The sequence below is a fragment of the Nerophis ophidion genome, linkage group LG06 (assembly GCF_033978795.1).
Source record: "Nerophis ophidion isolate RoL-2023_Sa linkage group LG06, RoL_Noph_v1.0, whole genome shotgun sequence".
Classification (NCBI taxonomy): Eukaryota; Metazoa; Chordata; class Actinopteri; order Syngnathiformes; family Syngnathidae; genus Nerophis; species Nerophis ophidion.
Genome location: NC_084616.1, coordinates 21,285,169 through 21,303,562, shown reverse-complemented (window position 1 = coordinate 21,303,562; position 18,394 = coordinate 21,285,169). Strand labels below are relative to the sequence as shown.

The following is an 18,394-nucleotide window of genomic DNA, read 5'->3' as shown; positions in this document are numbered from 1 at the left end:
TATAAAGCAGTACATGTGTTTATATAAACAAGTATCAAATATTATAGTTGCATATTGCTTCCACATACAAAGTCTCCGAGACAGAAGCATATTAGGAAGTATCCAGTAACATATGTCCACATCATTCAACTTGCTTAACACAATTCATAATTGTGACCACAAGTTGTTGCCAAAAAAAAAACAAAGACTACTAAATACTTCTTTTTCACTACCTATTTTGGCATTTCTAGTATATGAGAGAAGGCATGTCATCAAATGCCATGACAAGAATACTGCAAAAAGCAGCTTTTTAATTTAGCTTTCTATCGATCTGTCAGGTTCAAACACCGAACTATCTCTTAAACAAGACAAGAAGCAAGGAATCAGACAGAGACAGAGGTCAATTTTGCTCATGAGGAGAAATGTATTGGGCTGCACACTCAGTTACAGTCTCCCACCACGCTCTGAGGGACAGTCCCACACGCTCTATTTATTCAGGAGTTCCCTAGTTAACATCACTGAGGATGCTTCTCAGGGGAGGGGACACATGATACGCAAGCAGCCCCAGTAGACACAAGTCGTGATTAATCAGAATGCAAAAGTGCTAAGCTGGAGATTTCGCGTTGGCTCTGCTTTGTCTGCGTGTTTTCGTCTTATCTTCGTTGAGGTACTTGAAGTCCATCCTTGGCTGTTTAGCAGGCTGGAAGACAGAAACTGCTGCTGTGAGGTAACTTGCAGGGGAAGATAACAAGTTGTGTGCCTTTGCACAGACAGAAGAGTACAACTTGAGCACAATAGACAATAACTATAGCAACGGCCTTTATGCATAAGAATTGTGTAATAACTTATACATAATTCTGACACAATCTCAGAGTGTGCTGGTGTACCTAATGCTGTAACCGGGTGAATCTATATCATCTTTATTGAAGTTCGTACTGGACTGTGTTTGAAAAGAAAATAATGGTGATGTTCATCTTCGAGATGAAAATAGAACAATGTACATTTTTAAAAGATACATTCTGAAAGATAAAGAAGAAGATAAAACATGGACCCAGATTTCCCTCGCCCGAACGCGGGTCACCGGGGCCCCCCTCTGGAGCCAGGCCCGGAGGTGGGGCACGATGGCGAGCGCCTGGTGGCCGGGCCTGTTCCCATGGGGCCCGGCCGGGCACAGCCCGAAGAGGCAACGTGGGTCACCCCTCCAATGGGCTCACCACCCATAGCAGGGGCCATAGAGGTCGGGTGCATTGTGAGCTGGGCGGCAGCCGAATGCAGGGCACTTGGCGGTCCGATCCTCGGCTACAGAAGGTAGCTCTTGGGACGTGGAACGTCACCTCACTGGGGGGGAAAGAGCCTGAACTAGTGCGCGAAGTGGAGAAGTTCCGGCTGGATATAGTCGGACTCACTTCGACGCACAGCAAGGGCTCTGGAACCACTTCTCTCGAGAGGGACTGGACTCTCTTCCACTCTGGCGTTGCCGACAGTGAGAGGCGACGGGTTGGGGTGGCAATTCTCGTTGCCCCCCGGCTTAAAGCCTGCAAGTTGGAGTTCAACCCAGTGGACGAAAGGGTAGCCTCCCTCCGCCTTCGGGTGGGGGGACGGGTCCTGACTGTTGTTTGTGCTTACGCACCAAACGGCAGTACATAGTACCCACCCTTTTTGGGTACACTCGAGGGAGTACTGGAAAGTGCTCCCCCGGGTGATTCCCTTGTCCTACTGGGGGACTTCAACGCTCATGTTGGCAACGACAGTGAAACCTGGAGAGGCGTGATTGGGAAGAATGGCCGCCTGGATCTGAACCAGAGTGGTGTTTTGTTATTGGACTTTTGTGCTCGTCACAATTTGTCCATTACAAACACCATGTTCAAACATAAGGTTGTCCATATGTGCACTTGGCACCAGGACACCCTAGGCCGCAGTTCCATGATCGACTTTGTGGTTGTGTCATCGGATTTGCGGCCTTATGTTTTGGACACTCGGGTGAAGAGAGGGGCGGAGCTTTCTACCGATCACCACCTGGTGGTGAGTTGGCTGCGATGATGGGGGAGGATGCCGGACCAACCTGGCAGGCCCAAACGCATTGTGAGGGTCTTCTGGGAACGTCTGGCAGGGTCTCCTGTCAAAGAAAGTTTAAATTCCCACCTCCGGAAGAACTTCGAACATGTCACGAGGGAGGTGCTGGACATTGAGTCTGAGTGGACCATGTTCCGCACCTCTATTGTCGAAGCGGCTGATCGGAGCTGTGGCCGCAAGGTAGTTGGTGCCTGTCGGGGCGGCAATCCTAAAACCCCTTGGTGGACACCAGCGGTGAGGGATGCCGTCAAGCTGAAGAAGGAGTCCTATCAGGTCCTTTTGGCTAATAGGACTCCGGAGGCAGTGGACAGGTACCGACAGGCCAAGCGGTGTGCGGCTTCAGCGGTCGCTGAGGCAAAAACTCGGACATGGGAGGAGTTCGGGGAAGCCATGGAAAACGACTTCCGGACGGCTTCGAAGCGATTCTGGACCACCGTCCGTTGCCTCAGGAAGGGGAAGCAGTGCACTATCAACACCGTGTATGGTGCGGATGGTGTTCTGCTGACCTCAACTGCGGATGTTGTGGATAGGTGGAATGAATACTTCGAAGACCTCCTCAATCCCACCAACACGTCTTCCTATGAGGAATCAGTGCCTGGGGAATCTGTGGTGGACTCTCGTATTCCCTGAGAGATTCCTGGGACAAATGGAGAATAATGTGCCTCTCAGTCCTTTCCATCGAGGACGTGAAAGACATCTACCTATTTGGAACCGTGATCGCGGGGCACTTGCTGATTGGGCTGGGCATTGCTCTGATGTATCGTCAAATTCATAAGACGATGGCAGCCACTCAAGGAGGCCAAAGGCTGTTCATCACAATGGAAGGTTTGGGCCGGGCTGTGGGATCACAGACTGGGGCAATTTCTTAATTTAATCGCAAGATGGATCACATCGTGGAAAAGATGGTTGAAAGGGAAAGATTGGTTATGAGGGCCGGCATGGACAAATAGAACAGACAAGCCATTGTAATGTCTGCTCTCGGAAAAACAAAAATACAAATCTACGATTTGACTCCCTCGAATGGCCTTGAGGCTGCAACAACAGGAGCAGGCTGTTCTGAAAACATCCCCCAAGGACTCCTCAATGATGGACGCTTTTGACCTCCCTCCCTCCTCAACGACATCTGGGGTCGAGCTTTTGCTTGCATGCAGAGCGACCCCAGGCCTATGGACACTACATCAACACACGCTTCATAGTAGCAGTCGACCTCCAGGAACCCCAACCCCCCCACCCTAAACTCTGTTGCGAGTTGTCGTGATTATATGTAACATGTTTATGTGTGCATGGCATGGAGGTTTTTTTCCCACTCCAGACTAGGCCCCTTTAAGAGCACAGTCTAGATTGTATTTTTTTTTACTCATCTTCTTCCCCAGTGTTTTACCTTTTTCCCATCTTTTACGGGGCGCCTCGTGGCGACCCATCAGCGTTCCTGTTCTGTAACCCTGTACACTGTTTGTTTGTCTAATCTTCAACGGGTTTGTGCTAAAAACAAAGTTTCGTTATACTTGTGCAATGACAATAAAGTCCTATCCTTGAGTGTGAAGGGGTGTGGCTAACTGACTGGTCTGCTGTTGCCAAAATAATGTTTGCAGAGACCTTTTGACACCTCAATCCATAATCCATCATTGTGATTTTTTTTTTTACCCAGCCCTTGTAATTAGAGGCATATATCAAAAAATAAACAACAAAATATTACTTGCCTGCTACTTCTTCTTCTGCTGGATTTCTGGCAGCCATCATGCGTTTAAACACCTGGGTTCCTGTGGTGTAACTTCTCTATCACTACTGTATTTTAAGGGGATGGTGTATTAGTAGAGATACCATTACAAGGGCGTGAAAATCAAAGCAATTGACAAATTGGTTTCCGTCAGATAAAACCTCATAAAACATCATTTTTGTATAAATCGCCCCGGCTTAAAATTTGATGTGTCATTTGTTTTAAAGTACAACTTACTAATTGTTGAGGGAGACATCTGCTATTATGGTCAAATTAAATTTGATGTTTAAGTAAATCTATTGCGTTAATCTTTTTCAAATAAATGTCCTCCAAATTATTGTGTTCAGAGTAATGATTTTTGCGTTCGTCAGAGCTGTCGAAACAGACAGAAGGTAAGAAACCTACAAAACCCGTTTCCGTTTGAGTTGGGAAATTGTGTTAGAGGTAAATAAAAACAGAATACGATGATTTGCAAATCCTTTTCAACCCATTTACAAATTAAATGCAATACAAAGACAAGATATTTGATGTTCAAATTCATAAACTTTATTTTTTTTTTGCAGATAATAATTAACTTAGAATTTCACGGCTGCAACACGTGCCAAAGTAGTTGGGAAAGGGCATGTTCACTACATTTTCTTTTAACAACACTCAATAAACGTTTGGGAACTGAGGAAACTAATTGTTGAAGCTTTGAAAGTGGAATTCTTTCCCATTCATGTTTTATGTAGAGCTTCAGTCGTTCAACTGTCCGGGGTCTCAGCTGTCGTATTTTACGCTTCATAATGCACCACACATTTTCCATGGGAGACAGGTCTGGACTGCAGGCGGGCCAGGAAAGAACCCGTACTCTTTTTTTTACAAAGCCACGCTGTTGTAACACTTGTCTTGCTGAAATAAGTAGGGGCGTCCATGATAACGTTGCTTTGATGACAACATATGTTGCTCCAAAACCTGTATGGACCTTTCAGCATTAATGTTGCCTTCACAGATGTGTAAGTTACCCATGCCTTGGGCACTAATACACCCCCATACCATCACAGATGCTGGCTTTTCAACTGTGCGCCTATAACAATCCGACTGGTTGTTTTCCTCTTTGTTCTGGAGGACACCACGTCCTCTGTTTCCAAATATAATTTGAAATGTGGACCACAGAACACCTTTCCACTTTGCATCAGTCCATCTTAGGTAAGCTCGGGCCCGTCATTTCAGGATATTGTTGCAAAATGGCTTTCGCTTTGCATAGTAGAGTTTTAACTTGCACCTACAGATGTAGTTACTGACATTGGTTTTATGAAGTGTTCCTGAGCCCATGTGGTGATAACCTTTACACACTGATGTCGGTTTTTGATGCAGAACCGCCTGAGGGATCAAAAGTCCGTAATATCATCGCTTACGTGTAGTGATTTCTCCAGATTCTCTGAACTTTTTGATGATTTTACGGACCGTAGATGGTAAAATCCCTAAATTCCTTGCAATAGCTCGTTGAGAAATGTTCTAAATGTTCTAAAAATGTTCGACAAAGTGGTGACCCTCGCCCCATCCTTGTTTGTGAAATGCTTAGAATTTCATGGAAGCTGCTTTTATACCCAATCATGGCACCCAACTGTTCCCACTTAGCCTGCACACTTGTGGGATGTTCCAAATAAGTGTTTGATGAGCATTCCTCCACTTTATCAGTATTTATTGCCACCTTTCCCAACTTCTTTGTCACGTGTTGCTGGCATCAAATTCTAAAGTTTATGATAATTTGCAAAAAAAAAAAAATGCTTATCAGTTTGAACATCAAATATGTTGTCTTTGTAGCATATTCAACTGAATATGGGTTGAAAATGATTTGCAAATCATTGTATTCCGTTTATATTTACATCTAACAATTTCCCAACTCATATGGAAACAGGGTTTGTAAATAAAAACAAAACAACATACTTATAAACATGAACTACATTTACTGTAACCCTGTTTAGTTGAAGCATACATTGTATATTGAATAAAGATCTGGGGAAATTTATACAAAACAATCGCAGAACAATATTCACAATACAAGAGTAATAAAGATAATGAATAGAATGGATAAACAAAACCCAATAGTTCATACAATCACACATTTTAAAAGTACATGATCTTGTATAAAACACAACTGCTCAAATAATGTATAAAGTAAATAATAATATGCTTCCAGAAGTGGTCCAGAAGATGTTTCAGATGTGAACTAGTAAATATGAATTCAGAGGGATATATGTGTACTCAAAAGCAAAGAAATGAAGAAATGTAAAACAAATATGTACATTATATAAAAAGACTTCATGCATGGAATATTCCACGATTAAAAATAAATATATGCAATACTTCATTACAATAGCCTATTCAAAACACTATTGAGAATAAATATGGAAGTGAATCATAAATATCTATATACACATGTTGGTGTGTGCAAAGTTTTGTACTGTTAACTTACACCTGTTCTGTTAAATTGTTCTGTTCTATAAAATCAAAGTACACAATATTACATAATAATTCATGTACTTTTCTAAAAGGACTCAGACGCATATTGACAAAATTGTGTTACACACACCAGCACACTTGTGTTTCTTACACTGGTACTTAGGAGAGACTCTTTTACTTCACACACTGTAACTCAACCAGTGAAGTGCAGTCAGGAGAGGCAAGTGAGGCACTGCCTCACCTTGCCTCCAGGAGGGGTAAAAGACTGTATTTATATCAAACATGGCATTTTTGTTAGAGTAGGCCAGCATTTGTGGGGGTTTTTGCTGCTTCAGATACAAATACAGAAAGGTAAGATACACTCACAATACTTATTTTGTTAAAAGAAAATGGGACCAAACAGTATTTGATAACTTTGTCAAATACTTTTTTGACCAATTTGTCATACCATAATATCATTCTAACGTTTTTATGAAAGCAAATTACTCCCTTCCTTTTCCTGTTATTCTAATGTGCAACCTAAATCAACAATGTTTAGAACTGCTCATATGAATTTAAGTTAAAAAAAAAGAAGAAAAAAACCTCCAAAAATATCTATGCCTCAATTGGTGTATAGTTCACCGCACATCACTGAACTCAACACTGTGCATTCTGAGTACTACAAAGCTTATCCGTTCACCAAAGCTTTTTGTTGAGGTTTATACAGGGAGTTGTTTTTTCACCAGTGTGTTCTCATGTGTGCTATCAAACATTGACTTTGAACAAAACCTTTCCTACAGATTAAACAGGTGAACGGTTTTTCTCCAGTGTGCATTCTCATGTGCATTTTCAATCCGCCACTTCGTGCAAAACTTTTACCACATAACGAGCAAAAAAAAGGCTTGTCTTTAGTGTGCGTTTCCATGTGTATTTTTAATCCGCAGGCATGTGTAAAACATTTGCCACATACTGAGCAGGAAAAGGATTCATCTCCGGTGTGTGCTCTCATGTGTGATTTCAACTGATACCTTTCACTGAAATCTTCACTGCAGCTTACACGACAAAATGGTTTTTCTCCAATGTGTGTTCTCATGTGTACTTTGAGCACACTTTTATCTACAAAACCTTTACTACATACAGAGCAGGAAAAAGGTTTTTCTCCAGTGTGTGTTATCAAATGCGTTTTTAAACGATGCCTTTCAGTAAAGCCTTTACTGCATATTGTACAAGAAAAAGGTTTTTCTCCAGTGTGTGTTCTCATGTGTCCAGTCAGCCTACTTTTGTGTACAAAACCTTTACCACATACTGAGCAGGAAAGGGGTTTTTCTCCAGTGTGTGTAGTCATGTGTACTTTCAATCGGTAGCTGAGAGGAAAATCTTTACCGCAGATTGAACAAGAAAAAGGTTTTTCTCCGGTGTGTATCTTCATATGTTTTTTCAGCACACCTTTATGTGAAAAACCTTTACAACATACTGAGCAGGAAAAAGGTTTTTCTCCAGTATGTGTTGTCATGTGTGTTTTCAAACAGTTGCTTCGAATAAAATCTTTGCCACAAATTGAACAAGAAAAAGGTTTTTCTCCAGTGTGTATTCTCATATGTTCTTTCAGCACACTTTTATGTGCCAAACCTTTACCACACACTGAGCAGGAAAAAGGTTTCTCTCCAGTGTGTATTCTCATATGTCTTACCAGACGATAATGGTGTTTAAAAGTTTTGCCACAGTGAGAACATGTAAAGTGTGTGTTGTCAGTGTGAGGTGTCTTATCATCTTCAGAGTCTTCATCATCAGTGTCAGGAGAGTGAGACGTTGTGTCGTCACTGTCTGATAGTGGAGCTAAGATCTTGTCTGCTTGTGATCCTCCACAGTGGTCTCCATCAGCTTCTGTTGTCATGTGTTGAGTTGAGCTGCTGCTTGGAAGCTCCGCCTCTCTCTTCTCCTCACTTTCACTTTTGACATCATCTTCACTCTTCACAAACACACCAATCACTGGGAACTCCTGTAACCGTTCAAGATGTTCTCCCTCCTGACTGATGATATGTTCCTCCTCTTCTTCCTTAATGTGGGCAGCGCTATGACTCCTCTTTATCTGTAAACTAAGGGAGGGCTCCGACTCCTTTTCTTCCTTAATATAATAATAGGTATGTGGCTTCTCCTCCTTTTTAGTATGGAGTTGATTTGGCTCCTCCTCCTCCCCTTTAATCTGAGGGTACTGCGGCTCCTCCTCTTCCAATTTAAAATGTGGGTGTTTCTTTTCTTCCTCTTTAATATAAGGGATCTGGGGCTCATCCTGCTGCATCCTTGAGGTCCACTATTGCTTCTCGGGGAAATGTTCTTCACAGATGTCTACAAGACACAAGAAAACAAACATATGGTTTAAAATAGTCCAGCTTTGCTCAGTCACATGTGTTCTGTTAATGTCATTGAGGGTCTCAAGTTAAAATGCTTTTTTTTTTAAAGAAAAAGTGGTATTGTCTTTATGGAGGTTGCCCTAAGAGGGTTCTCTGGACCACCAAACACAGACATGAGAGCCCGCTTCAGGTGCACAATACAGTTTTATTTTTTCAATAAAGTCTCTGAGTGCTTTTCAGCAATCGTCTTTTTGCGGCTGTCCGTCTTGCTTTCGCTCTCCACCAGCGCCAACCCTGTCTCTTCTCCCGGTTGCTGCTTATACAGAGCGACAGGTGATTAGATAACAAGGCCCAGGTGGGCCATCTACGCACCTGTCGCTGACTTCGATTTGTCCCGTAAGATATATATCACGATTATCCCATCCAAAAACATGCTGGTTGACGCAGAGAAAACATGTTCACTTGACCGCTCTGCTTCACAACAAACAAAGAAACACCGGCTGTGTCTCGGTGCTAAAGACAGCTGCAATACACCGATTTCCACCAACAGCATTGTTCTTTATAGTCTCCATTATTAATTGAACAAATTGCAAAAGATTCAGCAACACAGTTGTCCAAATTACTGTGTAATTATGCGACAAAAAGAGACGACTTTTAGCCCTAACTGGTGCTGAGCTAATATTTCCTGACAGTCCGTGACGTCACCAACACGCGTCATCATTCCGCGACGTTTTCAACAAGAAACTCGCGGGAAATTTAAAATAGCAATTTAGTAAACTAAAAAGGCCGTATTGGCATGTGTTGCAATGTTAATATTTCATCATTGATATATAAACTATCAAACTGCGTGGTCGGTAGTAGTGGGTTTTAGTAGGCCTTTAAGTTATTTTAAACAATTTGAACAACAAAGATGACTAATTCATTCATGAATATTTATTTATACTGTAATTGTACTGTTCATTCAGCTGTTACAAAAATTAAAATGAGTGATAAAATGATATCCATTTAAAAGAAAGAAAAGGCAAAGTGCTAAAAAACAAAACAAAAATACAATTAAAAAGATGCACACTGATATATTGACTACTGGTTAACTTCTTGGTAGTTTAAGCATTCTGATAGACTCAATGTGTAGAATTATATCTTTGATTAGTTCTTCAAATATTGTCTGTTTAATAAATTGTATGTTTAATCTTATGATGCCGCCGAATTGGTGCCTGTCTGTCTGTCTCTCTAGACCAGGGGTCGGGAACGTTTTTGGCTGAGACAGCCATACAAGCCAAATATTTTAAAAATTATTTCTGTGAGAGCCATATAATATATTTTTTAAAACTGAATACAACTAAATGCGTGCGTTTTTAAGTAAGACCAAAATTTTTAGAGTATAATAAGTCTCTTGTTCTTTTTAATAACATTGTTATTCTGAAGCTAACCAACAATAAATAAGATACCTTTTACCATTAATGCGACTTCTTGAACAGGTGCGGCAGAAACCGGATGGATGGATTAAAATGCATGAAAACGTTTTATATTTTGAACATTATTTTTAACACTGTGATTACCAGCGGAATTATTCATTACTTACAGTGTTAAGCAATGTCAGCTAAGATTTATCTGAGAGCCAGGTGCAGTCATCAAAAGAGCCACATCTGGCTCTAGAGCCATAGGTTCCCTACCCCTGCTCTAGACAATGAAGACAAAGATTAGCTGGCTAAAATGATAGTTAAAAGGTGTTTTCCACTCAACTTCGTATCACTCTTGTTAGCTGACAAATGTCAGCTAACATGTCTCCGCTATAAAGGCTCGCGTATCACAGATGTACTGCCATAAAAACAGGGTCCGCTTTTCAAAATGAGCAAGGTATTCATGTTTTTAACAAAAAATACGATGACATATCCTTACACTTTACATGTTATCACTGGCAATGCTTTAGCAAGTGACCCACTTTCGCCCGGAAAAAACGCGAGTGATGACATCACAACTACTGTCAACCAATGTAATTGTCGGTGACAAATTTATTGTTGACTAATCGTTGATTATGATTAATTTTATTATTAGTAACTAATGACACATTTGTTTTTAAATATACATAAGACAATTGTTAGCCTTTTTAAAGAAAATATATGCATCATTGCAAATCAAAATGATTATGTCATATATATGACGTCATATTGACCACGCCCCCACCTCCAACTATATAGTGGCAATTTTAAGGGAAACCCAGTATTTTTCACATTTGCAAGCTTTTCATCGGCATTTTAGGATAACATCAACTCGTGTGGGTAGCTGGCTAACACTACAAACTAAGGTGGAATATATTTTACTAGTTATGCCAAAATTGGGGACTTTTCTCTGGTCCTACTTGAGCGAGTCAGCATCTGAAATCCCTCACTCTGAAGGGCTAAATTCATACCCACTGGCCCTACATGCAAAGAAGCACTGCGACACCACTACCCGCACGGGAACGCACAAAATGTAGAGATAGGGCTTAAAGGCCTCCTGAAAAGCAATACTACCGACCACGCAGTCTGATGGTTTATATATCAATGATGAAATATTAACATTGCAACACATGCCAATACGGCCGGTTTAGTTTACTTAATTACAATTTTAAATTTCCCGTGGAGTTTCTTGTTGAAAACGCCGCGGAATGATGACGCGTGCGCGTGACGTTACGGACTGTAGAGGACATATTAGCGCAGCACCATTTGCGGCTAAAAGTAGTCTCTTTTCATCGCGCAATTAAACAGTATTCTGGACATCTGTGTTGCTGAATCTTTTGCAATTTGTTCAATTAATAACGGAGAAGTCAAAGTAGAAAGATGGAGGTGGGAAGCTTTAGCCTTTAGCCACACAAACACACGGTGTTTCCTTGTTTAAAATTCCCGGAGGTGAAGCTTTACTATGGATCAGAGCGGTCAAGCGAACATGGTTCCCGACCACTTGTCAACCGGCAGGTTTCGGTGAGAAAATTGTGGTAAAAAGTCGCCTCTTACCAGAGATCAGCTGAGCTTGCGCCGTCCATGCAGCTGACGTCGTCTTCCCTCAGAGACTGGCGTCAAGACATCCGTGGACACACCCCTCCGACTATCAAGTACTATTTAAACTCACTAAAACACTAGCAACACAATAGAAAGATAAGGGATTTCCCAGAATTATCCTAATAAATGTGTCTAAAAACATCTGAATCCGTCCCAATGCAATCGCCTTTTTTTTCTTTCTAGTCCTTCGCTATCAATATCATCATCCACGAATCTTTCATCCTCGCTCAAATTGTCGTTTTCTCGGTACGAATAGCTCTTGCTGCTGGAGGCTCCCATTATAAACAATGTGAGGACGTGAGGAGCCCTCACCCTTGTGACGTCATCGTCTGCGACTTCTGGTAAAGGCAAGGCTTTTTTATTAGCGACCAAAAGTTGCGAACTTTATCGTCGATGTTCTCTACTAAATCCTTTCAGCAAACCTATGGCAATTTCGCGAAATGATCAAGTATGACACATAGAATGGACCTGCTATCCCCGTTTAAATAAGAGAATCTCATTTCAGTAGGCCTTCAAAAGTAGGGCGAGGAGGGTGTATTGGGACTGGCCCAAAGACTCAAACTAGTATAAATATTGGAGTTTCTTTTGAGATGTTGAATAAGGAAAAAAAATCTAAACAGACATTAAGTTGGTTAACATGATTTTTGTATGTGGATTTCTTGTGGGTTAGCTCACAACGACATCCCCTGATCTCAAACCACATCCGGGCAACGAAAAACTAAAAAAAAAAGTCCAGTTAGGGAAAAGAAGAAACATTGAGAAAAGACCTAGATGTGGGGACCACCCTTCGAGATGTCGATGTAATCGATGTCAAATTGGTTGATATTCTATTTATATTTTTAGCACTACTGGGTACTTGAGAGTCAGCCCTCATTTCTACACCAAGGGGGACATTTTGTTTTGTCTAAGCCTCGTAATTGTGACATCCTGTGTTGACCTCCACGTACCTGTATAGTGTAGGGTTGTCTGTGTCCCTGTACACAGAAAAAATAAACATTAGTTACAGTGACACTAAGAAAAGTGTGTTGCCTACTTCTACTACTAGTGGTTACAGTACTTTACAAACCTGTACTTCTGACATGCGGTTGGAGAGTCTTTATGGAAAACTGTGTCCCAACTGAACATGTCTTTGGTGATTGTGTCTGGCAGCCTGTGTCTACTGGCTTCTTGTATCTCTCTGTGGAAACACATTTAACAAAGCAGTTTTTGAGCATTACTTCGGTTCAATATCACTTGCACACGAACATTACTGCAACTGTTAGCTAAGTAAATCAATAGCAAGGAGAATTAAACGCCAACTTTTTGTAGCTATTCACTGAGCAAAAATGATGTGGAAGTTAAACAAAAAACATTACAATTAAAATGATCAAACCCAGATATTGTACACTCTAGTAAAACACAAAAAAGCCTGAAATAATAATGATGTTAAACGTCCATCCATCTATTTTCTTGCTCTTTCTGGAGCCTATCCCAGCTTTGTGTATACCAAAACCTACACACGGATATCTCATTACCGACTTCACCGCACTGGTTGGTTGCAGCTTGTAAACAATAGCGTAAAGCTACTAAAGTTTAGTTTTGTTGTTTATGCATGGTGCAACCGTGTGTGCCCAATATGTATTTTGGGAGGTTGGTGAAGCAGTTGTTCTACATTAAAAGGCTAAGCTTAAAGCTGCACTAAAAATCGAGCTAACATTGTTAATGTTACGGGTCCCAAGTGACCAGGACGGGGTTAACAAATAGAAATCTTAGTTGGTGGAAGGGTGTTCTTCCTTCCCTGAAAAGCAGGTAAATACTAACGCAGGAAGGAAGCACCGCTTCTTTCTTCTTCCGACATCCGTCTCTTTATTCCACAGGTACAAAAATAATGACAACTTTTCCCTGGTCTGTTCAAATATCAAATGGTTGGCTGTACAATAAAAGGGGAATAGTACAGTTTTATTATTTATCTCCAATAACATTAAAGTACACATCATTTTTTTTCCAAACTGAAATTATTTCACGCCGAAGTGCCTGTTTCCTGCTTATTTGCTAGAATTTTTTTTAAACAATTTCAAATAGTGCAATTACGGTAAATACAGTTTTGTTCCTGTGTAATATTGGTGAAATGCCACCATAAACATATTAAGCTTTTAGCAAAATACACTTTCGAAGACAGGTTCTCTCAGTTAAGACATTAAACGGGGGTGGGATAGCTCGGTTGGTAGAGTGGCCGTGCCAGCAACTTGAAGGTTCCAGGTTCGATCCCCGCTTCTGACAACCTCATCACTGCCGTTGTGTCCTTCAATCAATCAATCAATCAATCAATGTTTATTTATATAGCCCTAAATCACATGTGTCTCAAAGGGCTGCACAAGCCACAACGGCTTCCTTGGTTTAGAGCTCACATAAGGGCAAGGAAAAACTAACAACCCAGTGGGATGTCAATGTGAATGACTATGAGAAACCTTGTAGAGGACCGCAGAACCCTCCCCCCCTCGTGGACTTATGATTTTGCTTACTAGATTTGATGACTCATCTTATCTTGCCTCTGATTGGCGAGTCCGTAATCCATCCATCCATTTCCTACCGCTTGTCCCTTTCAGACACTTTACCCACCTGCTCCTAGTGCCACCCACACTGGTTTAAAAATGTAACTTTCACAGTATCATGTTGGACCCGCTCGACATCCATTGCGTTCGGTCCCCTAGAGGGGGGGTTGCCCACATATGTGGTCCTCTCCAAGGTTCTCATAGTCATCGTCACCGACGTCCCACTGGGTCATCGTCACCGACTTCCCACTGGGTGTGAGTTTTCCTTGCCCTTATGTGGGCCTACCGAGGATGTCGTAGTGGTTTGTGTTGTGGTTTGTGCAGCCCTTTGAGACACTAGTGATTTAGGGCTATATAAGTAAACATTGATTGATTAATTGATTGATATTGGGTTTCACTATGTAAAGCGCTTTGAGTCACTAGAGAAAAGCGCTATATACAAACCCCGTTTCCATATGAGTTGGGAAATTGTGTTAGATGTAAAAATAAACGGAATACAATGATTTGCAAATCATTTTCAACCCATATTCAGTTGAATATGCTACAAAGACAACATATTTGATGTTCAAACTGATAAACATTTTTTTTTTTGCAAATAATCATTAACTTTAGAATTTGATTCCAGCAACACATGACAAAGAAGTTGGGAAAGGTGGCAATAAATACTGATAAAGTTGAGGAATGCTCATCAAACACTTATTTGGAACATCCCACAGGTGTGCAGGCTAATTGGGAACAGATGGGTGCCATGATTGGGTATAAAAACAGCTTCCCAAAAAATGCTCAGTCTTTCACAAGAAAGGATGGGGCGAGGTAGACCACTTTGTCCACAACTGCGTGAACAAATAGTCAAACAGTTTAAGAACAATGTTTCTCAAAGTGCAATTGCAAAAAATGTTTGGGATTTCAACATCTACGGTCCATAATATCATCAAAAGTTTCAGAGAATCTGTACAAAATCACTCCACGTAAGCGGCATGGCCGGAAACCAACATTGGTTGGCACTGTATCAAAAACCTACATAAATCTCTAAAGCAGGTGTTTCAGACATGCGGTCCGCGGGTCAAATGCAGCCCGCGAGACGGTATTTTGTGGCCCCCATCTTAATATGAAAGTATAATGTTAGTGCGGCCCGCAAGTTTTATATGAATGGCTCTTGATAGCGTTGTCTTATTTGGGTCAAAAATGGCTCTTCAAACGTTCTGGGTTGCCTACCCATGCATTAGTGGAAAAGCGGCAAATGAGTGAAAGCGACAGAGACAAGGGTTTTCTTACATACCTGGCTGCAGTCACAGCGTAATAACAGTCCTTGATAACTTGGACCAAATCAAACCATTATTTGTTTTGTTTTTTATTATTGTATTTGCATTGCCTCACAATTCTTAATTCTCATGTTTTTCATTTATATTTTGATTTTATTTTGTGTTGAAAATAAAAATAAAGACACTTAAAAATATTTTTTTTAAGAAATCTTTTCTTGTGGCCCAGCCTCACCCAGACTCTGCATCCAGTGGCCCCCAGGCAAATTGAGTTTGAGACCCCTGCTCAAAAGGATATCACCACATTGGCTCAGGAACACTTCAGAAAACCACTGTCACTAACTACAGTTGGTCGCAACATGTGTAAGTGCAAGTTAAAGCTCTACTATGCAAAGTGAAAGCCATTTATCAACAACATCCAGAAACGCCGCCGGTTTCTCTGGGCCCGAGATCATCTAAGACGGACTGATGCAAAGTGGAAAAGTGTTTTGTGGCCAGACGAGTCAACATTTCAAATTGTTTTTTGGAAATATTCGACATCGTGTCATCCTGACTAACGGGGAAGCGAACCATCCAGATTGTTTTCGACGCAAAGTTCAAAAGCCAGCATCTCTGACGGTATGGGGGTGCATTAGTGCTCAAGGCATGGATAACTTACACATCTGTGAAGGCACCATTAATGCTGAAAGGTACATACAGGTTTTGGAACAACATATGCTGCTCTCGAAGCAACGTCTTTTTCATGGATGCCCCTGCTTATTTCAGCAAGACAATGCCAAGCCACATTCAGCACGTGTTACAACAGCGTGGCTTCGTAAAATAAAGAGTGCGGGTACTTTCCTGGCCCGCCTGCAGTCCAGACCTGTCTCCCATCGAAAATGTACGGCGCATTATGAAGCGTAAAATACGACAGCGAAGACCCCGGGCTGTTGAAAGACTGAAGCTCTACATAAAACAAGAAAGGGAAAAAATTCCACTTTCAAAGCTTCAACAATTAGTTTCCTCAGTTCCCAAACGTTTATTGAGTGTTGTTAAAAGAAAAGGTGATGTAACACAGTAGTGAACATGTCCTTTCCCAACTACTTTGGCACGTGTTGCAGCCATGAAATTCTAAGTGAATGATTATTTGCAAAAAACAGATAAAGTTTATGTGTTTGAACATCAAATATCTCGTCTTTGTAGTGCATTCAAATGAATATGGGTTGAAAAGGATTTGCAAATCATTGTATTCCGTTTATATTTACATCTAACACAATTTCCCAACTCATATGGAGAAAGAGTTGGCTTGGCGTGGCGCAGTGGAAGAGTGGCCGTGCGCAACCCGAGGGTCACTGGTTCAAATCCCACCTAGAACCAACCTCGTCACGTCCGTTGTGTCCTGAGCAAGACACTTCACCCTTGCTCCTGATCGGTGCTGGTTGGCGCCTTGCATGGCAGCTCCCTCCATCAGTGTGTGAATGTGTGTGTGAATGGGTAAATGTGGAAGTAGTGTCAAAGCGCTTTGAGTACCTTGAAGGTAGAAAAGCGCTATACAAGTAAAACCCATTTATTTATTTATTATTTAAATATAATTAACTTCACTTCAATAAACACAGTAACTAGGGAATTTACAGTAAACAGAAATGAACTATGTGAATGATTTGTCTGCATCAAACATCATATTAGCATTGTTCTTATACTTAGATATGCCCCAGACACCCCCCGCGACCCCAAAAGGGACAAGCGGTAGGAAATGGATGGATGTTTAAAGTGACTTTGTCGACTAATAAATTGCGTGAATAACCGCTTCATACGTATATGTCACATATTACGGGCCAAAGTGAACTTAATCATTCTCTCTATGCCGTGTGGGTTTCCACGATAATCTATTTTACAAACAGCCGCCGCCATTTTAAACACCTCCGTTTGTTGTCACATCACCCAAAACGTAATTCACTCGACATTTCACATTCACCATAGAACGTTCATATTCATGAAAATAAACATGTGTAAATATCACCGTATACTAACCTGAAAAGCAGGTAGATATTGACACAGGAATGAGGCACTGAAGCAATGTCTTTGTCTTCCGACATCAGTCCGGCGAGGAGGCGGAAGTGTCCTCAACCATAGAAGTCCGGCGCGCGCGGCAGGCACCAACATTTTTATTCCGCCTTCCCGTTTCTCCAGTATTAATGTTTTGTTTCAAACCAAATAATGCAATAATTACCCCGAGTCCTCACAACGACATTAAACCCGTAAAAATATTTGGAAAATAAAATACTCCACCACATGACTAAATGATAAAATATCAAAACGCAAATGGTGGTCAAGTTTTGAGTGTACCACACTAACGTGTCATTCTCACATTTCTAACCTACTGTTACTATTAACCGTTTCATTGTCTCCTCCGTTGCCATAATTAGTAGACACTGACCCCGCCAATGAAAAATGGAAAATCCATCTTTATACTGCCTCAAGTTTGAGAATCAGGAATCGGGCGTGTGGCGGAGGCGAGGTTGGGGGCGTGGTTAAGAGGGGAGGAATATATCTCACCAACTCCAGTATTTCATATATATTTCATATATATATATATCCATCCATCCATCCATTTTCTACCGCTTATTCCCTTTTGGGGTCGCGGGGGGCGCTGGCGCCTATCTCAGCTACAATCGGGTGGAAGGCGGGGTACACCCTGGACAAGTCGCTATCTCATCGCAGGGCCAACACAGATAGACAGACAACATTCACACTCACATTCACACACTAGGGACAATTAGTGTTGCCAATCAACCTATCCCTATATATAAAATAAATAGTTGAATTTCCGACAGACCTATCAAATACACAGTAATAAAAACACAGTTGTTCTACCAACTGTACTGTGCTTGCTGGTTACTAAAAAAAAAAAACACTTACCTTTCACTATTTGAGTAACCTTTGTTCTGTCATTTGCGTATTGGCGAGCGATATCCGAATCCGGGCACATATATCACAGATTTTTTGTAGACATCCGCAAATGAGAACGGGATGTTGCTTCCAG

At 41.4% G+C, this 18,394-nt stretch overlaps 1 protein-coding gene across 5 annotated transcripts in view; it reads right to left on the bottom strand.

Moving 5' to 3' along the window:
• The window catches only part of LOC133554362 (gastrula zinc finger protein XlCGF57.1-like), a 295,100-nt gene extending 277,516 nt beyond the window's left edge, over positions 1 to 17,584 (bottom strand). For 2 of the 5 annotated variants that reach the window (XM_061902993.1, XM_061902996.1), the window contains exon 1: positions 17,383 to 17,529. In XM_061902993.1, coding sequence (XP_061758977.1) covers positions 17,383 to 17,514 — 132 coding nt within the window. In that variant the 5' untranslated portion in view covers positions 17,515 to 17,529. Of the gene's footprint in view, positions 1 to 5,698; positions 8,540 to 12,529; positions 12,557 to 12,648; positions 12,760 to 17,382 lie in introns of those variants that run through there. The other 3 variants (XM_061903000.1, XM_061903004.1, XM_061903005.1) reach the window with 3 other exon arrangements.
• Positions 17,585 to 18,394: the final 810 nt, after the last annotated feature.